At 52.8% G+C, this 17,982-nt stretch overlaps 1 protein-coding gene across 2 annotated transcripts; it reads right to left on the reverse strand.

Moving 5' to 3' along the window:
* Window positions 1-8,626: 8,626 nt before the first annotated feature.
* LOC128943952 (glutamine-rich protein 2-like) lies at window positions 8,627-15,151 on the reverse strand. Of its 2 annotated transcripts, XM_054286955.1 has the most exons (16): window positions 14,678-15,151; window positions 14,259-14,345; window positions 13,939-14,043; window positions 13,250-13,543; window positions 13,032-13,129; window positions 12,778-12,886; window positions 12,448-12,615; window positions 12,079-12,201; window positions 11,810-11,872; window positions 11,304-11,468; window positions 11,026-11,144; window positions 10,305-10,370; window positions 9,896-9,997; window positions 9,375-9,471; window positions 9,129-9,204; window positions 8,627-8,785 (listed from the first exon to the last, which is right to left on the reverse strand). In XM_054286955.1, the coding sequence occupies exons 1-16, from the start codon at window positions 15,011-15,013 to the stop codon at window positions 8,736-8,738; spliced, it is 2,058 nt and encodes a 685-aa protein (XP_054142930.1). In that variant the 5' UTR covers window positions 15,014-15,151; the 3' UTR covers window positions 8,627-8,735. The 2 variants fall into 2 exon arrangements, with proteins under 2 accessions (XP_054142930.1, XP_054142940.1); XM_054286965.1 differs by lacking the exon at window positions 9,896-9,997.
* Between the last annotated feature and the right edge of the window lie 2,831 nt (window positions 15,152-17,982).

The following is a 17,982-nucleotide window of genomic DNA, read 5'->3' on the forward strand; positions in this document are numbered from 1 at the left end:
GGGCAGCTCACACCGCATCGCCACCGCTACCCAAGGCAGCGGCCACCCCGAGGGGCAGCTTTTTTCTTTGCCTCGCCTCGCCCGCGTGTAGCCCCTTCACCGCCGCCTCACCCCGAGGAGAAAATTCCTGGGAAAATATTTATACCTAGCATATTCCTGACTTTTCTTGCTGCTGCAGAATCCTTATGTAGGCTGAGATCCTCCTTTGAAAAGAACAGTAAGTGCCTGAAACAATTAAGAATTAACTAAGCATTAGGTTGGTCTGCTGATAACCAAAGTAATCTTCCGGGTGTTTCTTAGAAGTATAATTAAAAAAGAAAAAAAAAAGAGGATTTGTTTGTTTGTTTTATTTTGGTCCCTTTTTTTTTTTTTTTTTTTTTTTTTTTTTTTTTGCCCCGAGAACAGCCATCTTCGGGTTTGTTTGGGCTCGGTTTCGCAGTCCCGCCCTGTCCCGCCCCGCTCCATACCCGGAGGAGGCAGTGGCGGGACCGCACAGCGCCGCTGGTCGAGATCAAACAATGACAAGGAGTTTTCCATGCACCCCCACGCCCCCGGCAGAGGCAAATCTGAGGCTATAAACGGCGTTTTTTTGCGACTTACGGATGCCCGATGCGGTTTTTTTTCCTCATAATTTCTCCCTATTTTTTTTTTCCCGTGAAAAAGCCAAAGCTGATCAGTTTTGGGGCAGAGCGGATTTTACAACTGTTTGGGAACATCAGACTGCTTTTATTGTTTTATCTACCTTATTCGTAACTACAATTCCTGATTAGTATTTTAAACATTATGTGTTTCTTATTATTTTTATAGCTCTATAATAAAATTTGCAATTATTTTTGAACACATATATGTCTTATATTAAAATGAGATATAGTATATTGAAACTCCGTTAACATTATAGTTAAAATACACACAGCGGTGCGGTTTTATTTCACTTTAACCCTCCCGCTCCAGCTGGTATCCACATGAGCGCCAGGGAACTCTGCTCACTCGCCACACTCCCTTGTCTCCTGGAGCCCCCTTCTGGCCTCACTCTGCTTCCCCCGGCGCAGCCGGAGGGGTGAGAGTTCGCCTCGTCTCTAACTCGTCCCTCTTGGGCCCCAGCTGCCGCTGCCTGCGTTCCCTTCTGTCCGTAAACCACGGCTGGCGCTGGCCCGAGGGGCTGTTCCATGCCTGAGGCGGTGGGAATATCGGACCCGCCCGGGATTGCCTTTGCTCGGGAGGCTCCGGACGCCGGCCCCAGCGTCCCGGCCCGCCGCCGCCTCAGGAGCACCGGGCCAGGCCTCTTTCCGTGCGCGCCTCCCCGAGCGCGTCCTGCAAACAGCCATGGCCGCGGGAAGGCCGTCAGATTTCAGGTTTCCTCCAGGAGGAAACCACCTGTGCTGTCTGCTTGGATTTCTTCCGGGATCCTGTCACGATTCTGAGCTGCGGCCACAATTTCTGCCGGCGCTGCCTGTCGCGGTGCGCGGCGGGCGGCGCTGCGTGCCTGCAGTGCCGGGTGCCATTCCCGCACAGTGGTGATGCCTCAGGTTTTAGCTTTTATATTTTTCGGGTTCTGTACTGCTTTAGTGTGTAGTTCTGAACTTCACATTAAGGGATAGTTAGCTGTCGTCACAGAATAGGTGGACAAAACAATTCCTTCTATAGCTGAGGGCCAAGGAAAACTGATCCAAATCTCAGACCCAAAAGCATAAACAACAGTGGACCGAAGAGAGGAAAACAAGAAGGATGTGGCTTCCAAACCTAGAGCTATAATTGGACAATTAACTCCAATATGCTAATGGACTAGAACTTAAAAAAGTGAGAGGTCTCGTGATCGGTCATCCATTTTGTGACTATTTAGGGTTGATCTTGGGTGTAGCCCTGGCTGGGCTCTTGTGCTGCCCAAGGTGTATCCATTGAGGCCTTTTAATAAATACCTACTTTATTCTTTGACTCCATCTAGCCTCTGTTCTAGGTCAGCCTTCACAAGGCATCAGTGGCTTCTGCCCCAGCCAGCAGCTGGCCAATGTGGTGGCAGGCATGCAGGAGCTGGCCCCGCTGCCGGCGCAGGATCTGTGCCACAGGCACCTCACTGTCTTCTGTCACTGTGATGGAGTCCTCGTCTGCACCACCTGCATGAGCATCGTGCCCACCCCACTGTGCTGCTCAAGGAGGCTGCTCACTGCTACAGGGTGAGTGTATCCCCATCTTAGACACTCCCCCCCTGCCTGAACGACTCTAATTGCCTTAAAACTCAGCCCCCAGAATATGTATTTTGAGCACAGGCAAGGCTTTTCCCTGTCTTTCTAGGGGAAAAAAGCAATGCAAGCATCTAGAAGCCAAAACCGAGCTGAAATGCTGCAATTTAGTGAGGGCTAAGTATGAAACCTTATAGCGGCTGAAACCTAAATATTGGAGATTCCAAACTCCTGCTCTCCCCTGGCACCTGTGCTGTGGAGGGCTCCTATTCCACTTCTGGGCGCAGAGGGGAAATGGAGGTCCCCAAAGAGGGTTTTGACCTGGCTGTGGGTGCAAGGAGTGGGGGAAGGGGATGGAAACTGAAGGGTGGTCAGTGAACTTTTTAAGGAGTGGTGGCAACTTTTTTACAGGAGACCTTGGAGAGGTGGGCTATCCCAGCCTGTCTGGGAGACCTGTAGTGCTCAGGTATCACTGTATGGATAAGGTGAGGGTGTGCGTGCAGCATAACTATGAAATTCGTTATAACATGGGTATGAATGTACGTATCTGCTTCAGTGCAGCTGCAGAGGAGGGTGAGGATGGGGCCATCTGCACATGGATATGGTACTTTAGGGGTTCCAGTCCTCTCTCCTTCTTTTCTTCCCTTCTCCAGGAGTATAAACCTCTTTTCCCTGCAGAAGCAGTTTGAAGCTTCCCAAAAAACCCTGCAAGAGGAGGACAAGTGACATGCTGGGCTGACTGAGGCAGCAGAGGAGACAAGACAGGAGATGCTGGTGGGTGGTGCTGCCATCTGGGTGCACCATGGGGGCCACACTGCTTCATACCCCCTCCAGCATCCTTGTCCTTCTCCTTCATCCCCCAGACTCGAGGCAGGGCTGACAAGCAGAAGCTGCAGGCCATGCTGAAGGGGCTCTGCTGGGTGTTGAGTGACCAGGAATCATAGTTTCTTTCCTGGTTCCATTGCCTGTGCTGGAGGCTGGAGGAACAGCAACATGGTGAAGCTGCCGAGATGTCATGGATCCAGCAATGCCACGCAGAGCTCCAGGCCAAGTGCCAGCAACCAGATGGTGACCTGCTATGAGTGAGATGAAACTTAGCCCCAGAATCTGTTTCCCCGCTTTTTGCTTTTATTTACAGGAAAACAGCCCTAAGCATCTTTCTCCCTTCCTCTCCAGGATGTCTGAACCATCTTGAACAGGTATTTGAGCCAAAAATATCACCAGTTATATATATTATATATATATCAGTTTTGGCCCCAAGCCCTCCATTTTTCGGATCATCTTCTCTCCCTGTGTTCTTTTCCTCTGGGATTTTTGCCTTGGAGCTGGAGGGGGTTGATGGTTAATCCAAAACTTGGTGGTGATAGGGGAATCTTCCATCATATCTTGCAGGTGTGGGAGCCTTGCTCACGTGAGTAAAGATGTCCCAGTGGTTTTCTAGCAATGGGGAAAGGAAATTTGGCATTAAACACCCCAATTTACTCCTCTCAAGGTGCACAGAGAGGAAGGTACAGCCATGACTGTTGATGTCAGAGCTGGAAATAGCTTGAGGATTTTACTTGAAAAACCAACATGCTGGTAGAGGCGGTGACAATTTAAAGGTGCTCGGAGTGTAAAAACTGGGAAAAAGGGAATTAATTAAGCAAAAATGGGAAGGCAGATTTGGCTGGAAAGTGAAAGCATCACAGATGCTCATTTATTTAAAAGAAAATCAGGAATTTATTCCTGATTAGCCTTAAGGGATAGAAGACTGAAGGTGGAAGGTGCAGAATGCTGTTGATGCTTAATTAGCACCCAAATTAGGACACTAAATTGGGTGATGCCCTGATGAAGGGCATTGTGTCTCCCACCTCAGGTGGTCTTGCCTTCTCTGTGCAGCAGGGTGGATATGGAGAAGGCCCAGGGTGACATCCAGAGGTAAAAATCTTTGGGGTCGTCTTCTTTTTCTAAACATCTTGGAGTGCTCTCTGGAGGAAGACTCAGAGGGATATGGAGAGGTGAGTCTGGCTTCAGGGACTTACTGAACTCCCATTTGGGTTCAGTGCCCGGAGCTGATGCTCTGGTGCAATTTTTGGAGGTGATATTCCAATGCATAGAGGCTCGTGAACATCCCTCTCCCTGCCAGCCACCATGACCCTGGATGCAGCCACAGCTCACCCCAAATCCTGGTGTCATTGGATGGCTGGATGGCTGGACTGCAGGCTGCCAGGAATCACCCCCAGCTTCTCTGCCCTCAGGAATGGAGAGTTTTGAGTCTCTCTGCTGTATTTTGGGTCAGCAGGACTTTGTGGGGGGCTGTCACTGCTGGGCCATGGAGGTTTGTCCTGCTCCTGACGGGGCACTGGAGATTGGCTTGGGAATTCGTGTCCCATAAGGGCTGCTTTGGTCTCAGCCCCAAATGTGGGGTTTGGGCCATGGGGCAGTGCTGGGGCAGCTGCAGGCTCTCACCTGGCCCAGCCCATGTTTCTGCTCCACAGCCACACTGTCCAACACATGGAGGTGGCTGTGGATTATGCTGGCAGGCGGGTGGCTTTCTGTGATGCTGATAATCAGACTGAAGTCTTTGCCTTTGCCCCGCCCACTTTCACAGGTGAATGACTCTGGCCACTGCTCTGGTTGGGCAAGGGGCCAGCTTTGCTCACCCTCTGTCCCTGATTTCCCCAAAAATCCACTCTGAACCTTGCAAGTGCAAACACTTCCACCACCCCAGCAAACACTCCACTCAACAACGAACAGCCCCACTCTTCCCCCAGACCCATTTCATTTTCCTTATAACATCTAATTTAACAATTATATTTCTCTCTTTTGCTTCTCAGTGGAAGAACAGAGGTATTTCCAGTTCCTCAGCTGTTTGTCAGTGAAAGCATGGACCAGAGAAACAGGGAGAATGTCCCTAAAAGCTTTCCAAAACTCGTCTTGAGGAAGAAAATGGGCTTTGCTCGTGCTGCTAGATGTCTCATAATAAGGTTTTGCAAGTGGAAACTTTTCTGCTTAGGATTTGCAGAGAATTTAGAGGAAGTGGATTAAAACCATGTTTTATGTCTCTGAGGATCACTCAGGATTGGGCCTTTTCAGGGCTTTGTATTCACTGCCAGGATGTAAGCAGGAAGAGAGGCCACAGACAGAATTTCATCCCCCATTTCACTGCCTGCAAGTGAATAGAAGGGGAACAAAACTAAATGAACCAGTATCTTCAAGCAGCAGAAGGTTGTTGTTAGGGTTCAACCATGGAATAAAGTGCCGTTATCAGCAAGCCCAGACAGGACCGGGCAGGTCTCGGCCTCTTGCAGTCCCAGTCTCTCCTTTTCTGCCAGAATTGCCTCCCCATCCACATGCAGTCTTCAGCTTAGTTTGAGGAAGAGGAGAAACTATCAGGAAAGGCTGAAACTTTTACCTTTGGGACCTGAATTTTAGACAAGGGTCCTGACAAAACACAGGTCACAGCTAAACACACATTACAGCCCTGCTCAGTTTTATAATTAGTTTTTTCCCTCTTTGGCTCATGGTGAAGTTGTCTTTCCTTGAAAGACAAGGTCCAGTGATGTGTAAAGCAAAACACTTCTTTGCAGCATCCTGCTCCAACAGATGAGCTTGCAACACTCCATCCACTTTTTGTCTGAAAAGCTTTTTGGATATTTAATTTGAAAGTCCGTACAAAAACCCCCCAAACCTCCTGCCTTTTTGTGTAACTCAATAGCCCCACAGCTGGCTCTCTGGCATTGTGGTGGCAAGGAAATCAGCCTCTTTTTGCTCCAGGGCAGCTCAACAGCATCCTGTCAGCAGATGGGAGGGCAGATGGTTGGGTGTGGAGGGTGCACAGCCCCCACTCCTTGAGCAGAACCAGCAGATGCACCTTGCAGCCCTGCCACATGGACCCTTGGACCCCAAAACCCTCCTGAGTGACAGGCACACCTCATACCAGCCCATGAAAGAGGGGAGTACTTGAAGGTTTTTTTTTCCCCACAGGAAAGTTTTTTCCACAAAGCTGGAGCCAAGGGTGCATTTTGCAGGAATTTGGGGCTTGAGGGTGAACATTCCTGGGGGGAGTTTTAGCCATTGCCTCCTGCTTCTCCCCACGCTGCTCCTCTTCCACTAACACCTCAGGATCACACCGAGTGGGAACTGTGCATCCAAGGGAGGTGCAGCAGGCATGGAGGGGCAAACCTGAGTGAGGACTTCGGGCCCTCTACGATGGTGAGGGTGTTAATCTTCTGCTCCTCACTAGAGATGCATTTTGGGGGTGGGTTTACAACTGTTCAACTTTTTTATCAACTGTTAATAATTTGTTGGTGCTGATGGGTGCTTATAAAAATGGAGATCAAAAGGCAATTTTAAAAATCAGCAGCTTGTTACGTCCGGAAGGCAGAAAATACAGCTCTAGTGCAACCGGGGGAGGGGTCTGTGTTTTTAATCATCTGGTTTTGGGTATGTTTGCTCCATTTTGGGCCTTCTCCCCAAGGGAGCAGCTAGCACCACGGGAGATGGGGATTTTCCACCTCGAAACACTGCCCACAGGGAAGAAATCTCCAAATTAGAGAGGAACTTGTTGAAGAAATGGTGGCCTCTGCACTGCTGCCTTGAGGAGAAAGTGCTCCCCAACCCCTTTGTTTTTGTTGGGGGTTGATAAACACCCAACGCCTTTGTTTTTGAGACTGTCCCCTTTTAAGTGAAAATAAGACTTATTTTTATCAGCACTAGCAGTGGACATGGGGAAGAAACAGCTCCAGAAGTATCCCTAAACCCTTCCAGAATTAACCTCTATGCTGCTTGGGGGGGAGTGGAGGTTTAAATTTTTCATGTGTCACCGGTTTGCCAGTTTGCCCAATTGCCCCCTCCAGGGGCCTTTCCCCTTTTCCTATCCAGTTTGTTGGGATAAAATTTCATAATTTCATTTAATTTTTTCCATTTTATAATTTCTCCTGCTCTGGGAAGAGGCTTTTTCTCCCCAGAATGAAGCAAAGCAGGATGTTTCTCCCTCCAAGTCCCTTAATTGCTCAAAATCCCCTCCAAAAAGCCACATCTGAGGGTTTATTTAAGCTAAAAGGGGCCTTTTTAAAGGCCCATAGGATGAAACACTAGAGTGCATTATACGGCGTCAGCAGCATTAATAGAGCTGATAGCTGGGATGAGCAAAAAAGAACTGAAGATTGGATAATTTTTAGGTTTTGCCTTCTGTTCTGTAAAATTGTCACTCTGTATGGGCCCGTGCTTTAGACCTGAATTTCCCACATAGAGGAACTTCCCCATGGAGCTATGGTGAGCCAGCTGTGCTTTGCTGCCCACCCAAATCCTCCACACAAAAACTCACCAAACTCCAAAAAAAAAGTATGAACTGAACTTTATCTTTAAATAAGCTGGCTGAGCTTAGTGATTTATTGTGTCACTCATAACCCGGAACTGGTGTCTTAAATGAGGTGGTTTTGAGCCACACTGCAGTGTTGCCCCAGGTGGGACCCTCCAGGGAATGGAGACAGCCAGAGGTGAGGATATTCAGGGAGAAATTGATCTGTGAGAACAAAGACATCTAGGCTGGGGGGTTGAGGACTTATGGGGAAAGGGACCTCTGTGACTGGCTGGGGACCCAGCGGGTCAGGGAGCTCTGAGGCACGCAGATGACATGCAGCGTTGCAGGTCAGGGGTGGGTGACGTACCCACGATGAGGTGGGCCCGTGCCCAGCTCCATGACCCTCTGCTCCCCCTGCATGCTTTTGCTGGGTCAGGGCCAGAGTTCACCACTCATGTCTGTCCTCTACAGCCTGCCCAGAGGAAGAATGAACTTCTTATACTGGCACTTCTGTTTGACCAGCAGTGATTAATGTGACTGCTGATGTGATATAAAATAATGATGCCAAGAAGCAGAAGTACACGGATAGTTCAAAGCAGGTCCAAGCCCACTGTAAAGACCAGATTAATGCTGTGAATGCAGTGTCCTGGGAGGAGTCAGGAAGGTGCACTCTAGTTTTCAGGCCACGAGGAGATGCTCCAGCTCACTCCTCACTCAGAGTGTAAATCATGGATGATGATGGTGATATTAAACCCTGCCCTGAGCCTGATGTGGGAGAGGGAACAGTGCTTCTTGGGCTCATCTCAAGTTCCCCCAAGATGTGTGGCGCTGCAGCAGCCTTGCCAAAGCTCAGTTCAGGGGCACCAGCAGCATGGGTGGAGGAGCTACACCTTTTGCACCTCCACAGCCCATGGGTTGAGGCACCTCCAGCCCCTCCACGATGCTCAGAGACACCCCCCACCTACCCAAATGACCCGGTCTGGGGCCTCACCCCAAATTCTATTGCTCCTGTCCCCACCAAAACTTTGCCCTTCCCTGTGGCACCTGTCCAGCTTTAGGGTAGCAGCTCTGAAGTGAGAGGTTAGTTTTGAAATCAGTCTTGCTTAGAATATCTCAAACACAGCAGGTTAAAATATTTTTATTAACTTGAAAAAGAAATCCCTTTGGGCAGCTGTCCTGGTCCTTTATTTCATGCAGGGCTCCAAGCATCCAGTCACATCTAGCTGCCTGGCTACTAGTTCCATCCAGGGGGACTGGATTTGCAGTGCTTGGGATCAGTTTTTGACATCTGAAGCTGGCTGGTCCTCTTCTAAGGTGGTGGGGCCTGGGGACAAAGGACAGAGGTAAGTGCCTTGAAGCCCAGGGTCATCTGCATGGCCAGAGACCCTCAGGGACAGGGTACTGGCCCCTGCCCTCCAACATATGGGCTGTTTTCCCACACTGGCCAGGGCCATCTCCACACTGCACTCCGTCTTGAACACACCCAAGGACTAGTTTTCCCATCCACCAGTCACCCCCCTCCATCCTGCTTCCACCCCCCCTCAGCCTGCCCAGACCCCAGACCCTCCCGGCACCTGCCCAGGTGTGCAGACAGAGCCCTGCGCACCCATCACCAGCAAACAGCTGGTGCTCTCTCCCCCCAGCACTGGTGCCCTGACAGGCCATACCCAGCTCATCCTGTGCCCTCTTTTCCACCTGGTCCACACTGCCATCATCTCTGCTCAGCAGCTCAATCACGCTAGGCTGGGAAGGAGAGAATGGCTGGCTGCAATGTGGGGCTCAATTCAGCATCCCCAAGCAACATTCCCAACCCGTCTCTCCTTGAGGAAACTGAGGTAGGGTGGCTTTCAGATGCTCAGCATCTCTCTCCCAGCCTTGTTCCTCCCTGATGTTCTTCCCTTCACCATCCCTACCTTTTTGGAGAGCTGTAGGACATGCCTGAGCGGTGCACTGCATGTGTCCTGACCCTTGCAGCTCTGTGACTTGAGGAACTTGCTATTGACCAGCTTCCTGAGGGATGGAGCATGGAGATGTGCTCATTGTCCATCACTGAGCTTCATCCCACTGTGCCAGAGAGGGGGGCAGAGGGTGCTCCCTACTGACAGGTGTCCCTGCTGACTCCCCAACAACTGCTGCAGGAAACCCATGCCTGTCCTACTGTGCTGAGTCCCCCCAAGCCTGAGGTCAGGCTGAGACCAGATACAACTGATAATACCTGGCTTCAGTGCCACTGAGACCAGGGCTTGAACAGTGCAGTATGGGCTTGAAAAGCCCAGACACCTGGGGCAAGTACAGCTGACCCTCTGCTCCCCTACCCTACCCTGCCCAGGCCCCCTGGCCCCCTTGTGCCTCCCATTCAGGGTCGAGATCTCCCTTGCCAAGGCAGGACTACCCAGCATACCAGAGGCCAGTGATGGGTCCCTATGTCCCCTACCTGTGACCGTTCTGTTGTGCTTGCTCCTCTGTGCCGCTGGTAGAGGGGTGTGGAGCATGGCTGCTGGGCAGCGATGGAATCAGTGGCAGTGTGTCAATGTGCCTGGGGAGGGCAGGAGCCATGGGTGGGTGACAGGGGACAAATAAGGCACCCCAGCTTGGGGCAGAGTACCAAAACCCATAGACTTGTACCTCCCAGCACCACTCTGCCTGCTGCCCTCAGAGAAGTGTTCCTGGAGGGAACACTCCACATCTGAAAAACATGGCTTCAGAGGGGGCTCAGCAGAGTCAAGCCCCCCAGACCCCTCAGCAGAGTCTAACCCCTGTGCCTGAGACAGCTGGGGACAAGCACACCCATCCCTGTCCCACCCACGCAGCCCCCCAGTATACCAGTGCCGGGTGCTACTCACGGGCCAGGCACCTGCACATTGAGCTGCCGGTCGCAGGACAGGCACTTGAAAGGGACCAGCAGCTGCCTAAGGGAGAAAGGGCTGGGTGAGCTCCTGACAGGGCTGCAGTGCACACAGCCAGCAGCTCACAGGCAGCAACAGGTGCCAGGCACATTGCTGCAGGGAGCCTCAATGTTTGCACAGGGAGCTGTGGCATGTTGAGCCTGGTTTTCTTCCCATCCAAGGGAACAAGGAGATAAGCTTGCCTTGGCGGCACTGGAACTGCTGAACTGTGTCTGTGGCCCATAGCTGCCCAGAGCAGGCAGGTTCATGATGGGAAGGGGGCAGGCACCCACACTGCCATCCAAACCAGCTCTTCCCCTGGTGTCATCGCCTTGTCAGTACTCACAACTCCCCTCCATCTTGCCAAGGTGGGCAGGTCATGACTGAGGCCTGTGGCACCATGAGTTGCACCCTTGCCCAGGCAAACAACCCTCTGTTCTCCATCCTTGAACCTTTGCACCCACACCCCAGTTCTGGTTTGCACAGCTTCGTTTTGAAGATGCCCATTCTTGTGCCTCCTTTGATGTGCGGAACCTGATACTGATCAGTGAAGAAGGTGCAGCTGCTTTGTCAGCATCCCTGCGGTTTGTTGGCTACATTGTTCTGATGCCAGGGTACCATACAGGAAGGAATGAGGCCAGTGCTGCTGCCAAAGCCAGTACCATGCCACTGCACTCACTTCTTAATTCCAGCTGCGTCGCCAACCTCTACTGTCAACTCATCCTTGAGATCCTTAATGATCTTTGCCCAGTTATCCTCTAGCTGCTTCTGGAAAGGCCCAAGCTCCAGGCGATCCAGCTGTGGACAGATGCATACCCTTAACCAGCTGCTCCAGGATGGAACATGGTAGTCCACAGGGAAAAACCAGCAGAGGGGGAAGCCTCACAGGGAGGCTGCTTCAGGCTGCAAAGCCCCCAAGGAGCCAGTTTTGTACCGTGAGAATAAGGTACCCCTCACCTTGGAGTCCAGGGCATCACTGAACTGCTGCTGGGCCTCCTGCCAGCGCTGCTCCTGACCTTGCACACATCTCAGCAACTCCCGCATCCTCTCCTCCAGATGCTCCATGGTTTCATCAAAATGGGCGCAATTGACTTTGCTGCCCAGGGCAGCTTTGTCCACTTTCTAGCAGGGAGGAAAGGCAGGAGAGAGGTGGGACAGGGCAGAGGTACAAGAGGCAGGGCCAGCCTCTGTGTGTTGGGAATAGAGGCCGAAACATTCCTGTGAGGCCATCGTGCCCTTTTCAGGGCTGTGTGGCCTGCTTACGCCATCACCCCCATGGGGTCAAAGGGATTTAAAGAGATGGACAGACTAGACTGGCAAGGGATCTGCAGCCAGTCTAGAAGTACTCACACCCTCCCCCTTCCCCATCCAGCCAGTTTGCCATTGCGTGCCCAAAGAGCAAAGTGCATTTGTCACCCTGCCCAAGATCCCCTGGGCTGAAGATGGACCTCTCAAGACCATACCAGCAGCAGCAGGTCCTCCTTGTCTGCTTTCTTCTCAAGACCCTCCAGGGACCGGAACAGAGCCTTCCAATGCAAAAAGCATCTCATGACACCACAGCAGGGTTAGAGCTGTGTTCTGGCCAGCCAGGGCTCCCTGCTCTTTGGGAAAGGCCATTTGAACCAAGAAAGGGCTTGCGAGCAGGTGGGCAGGGGATCAAACCTCTGTGTGATCAGACCAGCCTTGGTGTGCCTGGGGGATACTTTGAGCCTCTGGGGGTCCAGCCACCAACCTCGATATCTCTCTGATGCTGGCGATGGTCATCCCGGAGGCTCCCTGTGAGGTAGCCGAGCTGCTCACAGTCCCCTTCCACCCGCACAACAGTGGCCTGGATGCTCTTTAGCAGCTCCTCCTCCTGCTCCAGGGAGAAAGATGACACGTTAGTGTCATGCAAGAGGTATCTGTCTGCCCTCAAGGACAGATATGGGTTACTTGGCTATGAGCACTCAGTGCCAGCCGGACATTTGTATCAAGGCTTTAATTTCCTGCCATACTGCTGACCTGTCCAAACCAAGCTGGGGGGTAGCAAGGGGCTGCTCTACATTACAGTGAGCACAGACAGAGGGTCCTGATGCAGCCCTCCATGTTGCCAGCTGCCCACCTGGGTCTTGTCTGGCAGTGACCTCTGCGCCACCTGTGGCACCAGTGAGTCCACCTGCTGCTGGAGCCTTTCACAGCGGTGTAGCAGCTTCCTCACAAGCTTGTTGTCTGTGTGTGTCTCTCCCTGCTGCTGCCTCCCAGTCCCCATCATTGCTCTCAACTCATTCAGCTGCAGAAAGGGGAGAATGAATAGATTTTGAGATAGAATGGATGCAGCCAGCAGAACCTGGTGCCCAGATGGCCCTGACCAGGCAGGGAATGTGGCCAGGAACCCCATAAGGAGCAGCCTGCCATTCAAGACAACAGTTGGAGTGCTGCCTCCTAACCTCACCTGATCCTGAAGCTGGTCATCTGTAACCACCTGCTGCAGTATGGCCTTGGTAATATTCTGCTCCTGTCTCAGCTCCTTCTGCTCCTGCTTAATCTCCTGCAGTGCAGGCCTAGCCAACAAGATGAGGGCACAAGGCAGGCTGAACCTCCACAAAATTTGCTCCCCAAATCTGATGCTCCTGGATTGCCACCCTCCATTCCTCCTGGCTCCCCTGCAGCCCCACAGGATACAAAATCCTCTCCCCATCATCTTACTCCAGCTGTAGGAGGCTCTCCTTGGTGCCACCCACGTCGTGCTCGCGCTCGGCTACAGTCACACCCAGCTTTCCAAGGGCATCCTGCAGCTGTCTGATCTGGGAAGGGTGGTAGTGGCAGAGTCAGAGCATGGACCCCATGGTCTCCTTTGCCTGCCTCCTCTCTGCCAACTCCCCCTGGCATTCTTGCTGCCCCCTTAGGGACTGATATGGGCTTACCTTCTCCTTCTCACCCTGCAGGTCTCTGGCCAGGTTCTGCAGGGAGGACATCTGGCTCTGGAGCTCAGATAGGTCTCTGCGGATGCTCTCCATAGTTGGAAGGCCTGCTTGGAAACCAGGCTGTGTCACAGTGGTGCCACTTTGGACACTGGAGGTCCCTGTCTGCACCCCAGGGGTGGTGCTCTGCATAGCAGGGCTCTGCCCCAGCTTGTCCATGTCTGAAGTGTAGGGCTTGGCAGGGGCAGGCTGGCTGTGGAGGACCAGTGGCTGGCCAGCAGCATCCTGGAGGTTCCCCTGGAGTGGAATGAGAAGAGGGACTGCAATCAGGACCCCAGAACATCCACAACTGAGCTTGTGCCTAAGTCAGAGAGACCCTGGGTGGGCTATGGCTGCCAAGTACTGGTAGATCTTTACCTTCTTTCTTTCCACATTTTCCCTTTTTTCAGGACTGTTTAGTTCAAAATGCCTCAGCAACCCTTTGGCTGAGGCCGGCAGTGACCTCTACTGCCAGGTTGATCTGCAGGCAGAGGTGGGGGCCTCCTAGTGAGCAAGGCTGAGTTTCCATGCTTCCCTCACAGGACACCCTTCCCACTCTTCCCTCCCAGTGACCTTCACAGTGGGTGACACCCACGGACACAGGGCAGGGGAGGCAGGGAGGGCCCAATTCCCTCCCAAAGGCAGCAGCTCACCTGGCGAAGTGCTTCCTGGATCATCCGGATGTCTTCTCCCATGCGGGACTGTGTGGCCTTCATCTCATTGATCTCCTTACAGAGATCCTTGCAGAGATCCGTGGTCTAGGAGAGAGGTGTAAGGGGGATGAACCTCATGGCAGGGTCCCTGGGGACCTGTAGGACCTTTGCCTGCACCTGGGGGCACAGCCAGATAGCTGGACACTGTGGGTTGCACCCTCCATTCATCTGGCATGGCCGGATGCAGCTGAACCTCCAGTGCACAGAGAGGTCACTGGCTGCTGTCTCCCACCTGCAGCATGCTGATGGTGGCAGCTCACCTGGCCAAGCGCCTCCTTGATCTTCTGGATTTCCTTTCCCATGTTGAACTGCATGGCCTTAATCCCAGCCATCTCCTTGTGGGACTCCTGGGGGAGAGCAGTGGCTTAGGAGAGACGTGCTGGGGGTGAGCCCCAGGCAAGCAGCACCCCAGAGACTCCAACTCCTGCCCTGGAGAGCCTATGGCAAATCCTGGCTCAGCAGGAAAAGACCCAACATGGGAAGGCCCAAGGCACCCAGAGCAGTGTTTCAGCCCCAGATTTTCTCTCCAAATCTCCCTCTCTTTCCCACAATCATGGGAAATCACAGTCAACATGCTGCTCAGAGCTTGGGCTTCAACCAAACCCTCAAATAAGGGCACAGACCCCACGGGAGTGGGAGTCTTGGGCGGAGCACCCAGGGAGGTGGGAAAAGCCTCTACCTTGGAGATGCCACTCTCTTTGGCATCAGTCTTCTCCATCTGTACCATGTCGGCAGCCCCCGAGGTGACAGGAGAGCCGCTCCTGGTGCCCTGCAGCTCATCCTCCCCCGGCGGCTGGGGAGGCTGCCCTGTGTCCCATGCCTCGGCGGGAGGGCTCTGCCCCGGGGCGGGCGCGGCTTCCTGGGCCCCCTCCTGGGGGATCACGTCCTGCAGACCCAGCAGGCTCAGGTGTTCCAATATGACCCTCAGCAGTCTGCGAAGCGCCTCTAAGTTGACATTGACTTCGGGCGTCCCGATGGCTTCATCCAGCAGCTGAAACAGGCTGCCTGACGCCATGGCTGCTGCCTTGCCCGAAAACACAGCACCGTCCTTTCTCCGTGCTCGGAAGGAAGCTGCAGTTAGGAATGAGGGCAGCCAGCACCCTCCTTCCTCCTCTTCCTCTGCCTTCCTACCCGATCGCGGGTCCCTGTGTTTGTGGTGTCGCTTGTTGCCAGGTAACGCCTGGCCCTGTCAGCCGGCTGTCGCGGAGCCATGGAGGATCCCTTCCGGATCGGAAGGGACTTCTTACAGATCATCGAGTCCCATGTTTGCAGCTGTGGTGGGCCAGGGACTCTTGGCTGAAGGGGTCCTCCCTTGTTCTTCAGCCACCCCACCTTGGATTGGGGGAACATGTGGTTAGGAGCCCCAAAATTGCCTTGATCCCCTTGATGTCTATCTACATTCCACCTTGGGCTGGGAGGGACAGCAGTGGGGGTGCCCCGACCCCCGTCCCCTCAGGTGTCGCCCCCCCTTGGGCTGCCCGGTACAGCGCAGTTGAGAGCAGTGATTCAGCTGCCGCGGTGCCTCGAGCCATGGGCCCGAGCACGGGTCACGCTGGAACTCGAGTGCTCAGTGTAAGTCCTGGACACACACACGGACACATGGCCTGAGTTAGGGACCCCCTGCTCAGTCTAAAAATCCCGGAAAGACCCAGGCAGCTGGATGTGGGGGCAGCAAAGAGAGGTGGTTTTGTCCACACCTGCTCCCTCTTTGGGCTCTCAGGGACAGAGGACAGGTGGCACCCCAAAACACAAAACTCCCAGGTATTTGGGGTGTCCACCACAAGCAGGAGGAGACATGTATCTGGGCAGCTCCCCAAAGAGATCCAGATTTTGGTGTGCCCTCCCTGAGATGGTCTCCGGATAGGACCCAGATGCCCAAATGGCCCCTCAGGACAAGGACGGGATGGTGTCTGGGTGACTGCCTGCAGCCAGGAGGAGATCTATGTGTCTAGGGTTCCCCCCAGAGGCCAGAAGTGGAACACTGGCATCCAGGCTGTCCCCTCACAACCAGAAGAGGACCCAGGCATCATTTGGGGATTCTAAGGGGAGGCAGTTGGGGGGCAGTGGGTAGGGGTTTCCCCATCACCTTCTGCACAGTGTAGTGGTTGCCCTTGGAGCTGCTGTTATCCTGAGGGGACTCCCACTCCAGCATCACATTGAACTCCAAAACCTCCTTCACCTCCAGTGCTCAGACATGGAGGGGGACAGCTACTCTGTGGGACAGCCTTTGCTCCATGACCCTTAGGCACCCCAAATAGTCCTCAAAACCAGTCCGTGGCCCACAAATATCCACAATGGACCACAAATACTCCCCCAAAATGCCTGGCCTAGCACATCTAGCCTCTAAACCACACCCCAAAACACACTGCTTGTATTGCCCCCAATGCCTCTCATCTCAGTGTGGCCCAATGTCCTGGTACCCTCAGTCCAGTGCTGCCAGTACTGCTACACTAGGACTCCCAGAACAGCCCATCTCTGTGCTACAAGTGCCCACTGAGAACACGCAATGAGAATGCCCTCCCAGGCTGCCAGCAAGCATGTCCTACCTAGCATGGCCAGCCCAGCTCCCCCATCCTTGTGCTTCCAGTATGCTCAGTCCCAGAGCTCCCACTAGTCCCTGTGCCACTTGTGACATGCAGTGGGAATGCAGCTGTGCCTAAGATCTGCTTTGACACCAGGATTTCAAATTTTAAATAAGTCCTCCGGCTCCTCTGGTGAGACACTTGTGAGTGATTCTAACACCCTGGCCCTGACCCTGTTACAGCAGGTTCCTTTGGGGGGAGTAGAGGGCCATGGAGCTGGGAACAGGGCCACTTCAGTGTGGGAATGTCACCCGCCCATGACCCTCGAATGGCATGTTCCCTGAGAGTCTGAAGGTCCCTGACCTCACAGGAACCCTCCAATACCAGTGCCCAGAGGTCCTTGTTCCCAAGAAGTCCCCATCTCCACTGGCGGTCTGCAGCTAGGAGCAGTACCCTGAGATGGGGCTAAGGGTCCCCATGGGTCTGGGGCAGGTCACCAGGCACCTTAAAGACCTTGACCCTGTGAGGAGGGGCAAGTGATGCAGAAGGTGTTTGTGTGGTGATGGCAGAATGAGGCCACAGATCCTGTGGTGTCCCAGCATGGGGGTCCACTGGCTGCCTCCTGCCTGCGCATGCAACACTGGTCAGTTTCTGGTCATATCAGAGAATATTAAAGAACAAGTGAATTGCATATGTCACAGTGGTTTTTATGCAATTTTAGATCTTGTGGATCTGATATAGCTGACCTGCGTGTGTTGACAGACCTGTGTATGTTTATGTGCAAGTGCTTTCCTCGTTCAGAGTTGAGTCAACTATAAGTCCCTGAGTATTTTGGCAGGGATGGTGTGTGGGTAACCTGGTCCTCCAGGTCAAATTAAAGTCACAAACACTATTCAAAATGCAGAGTCCAATCTTGTGCTAAGCTTCTGCAGCCCCAAAACCCCTACAAGAACATAACAACATGGTGTAAAGGGCCAAAATCTGCAGATGCCTTTCTAACAGTGACTCTTCACCACTCTTCAAATCTTCCAGACCAGGAGACTGTGGAAAAGAGGAGACGTTGCTCAAGCAGGGTGTTTCCACATATATAGAAGGTACACACTTGCAATACTGTGTCAAGAAAAGCATCCTTGGAGACTTAAGAGGATCTTCAGCATATGCTTTGGTCTCTTGGTTATAGATGTAGTAGATGAGTAGATGGCAAAACAATACCATCAACACCTGCTCAGTTGAATCTGATCCAGATGAGTAAGTTATAGGTAAACAAACACCTGCTTAGCCTGTGTTTAATAATAGCATTGAATCCAGGTCATCTGTAGTTAGAGGGGTTTCTTGCAATCTCAGCACTCTGCTCTTAAGCTTCTATTTTATTGGAGGAAGAGAGCAATTCTTGCCAAAATTACAGCTAAATCACTAGAGACAATAACATAAACCCTGAATTTGATGGGGTTTGGTTTTCTTG

The sequence above is a fragment of the Melozone crissalis genome, unplaced genomic scaffold (assembly GCF_028551555.1).
Source record: "Melozone crissalis strain CALT ecotype California unplaced genomic scaffold, PUWL_Pcris_2 ptg000005l_1, whole genome shotgun sequence".
Classification (NCBI taxonomy): Eukaryota; Metazoa; Chordata; class Aves; order Passeriformes; family Passerellidae; genus Melozone; species Melozone crissalis.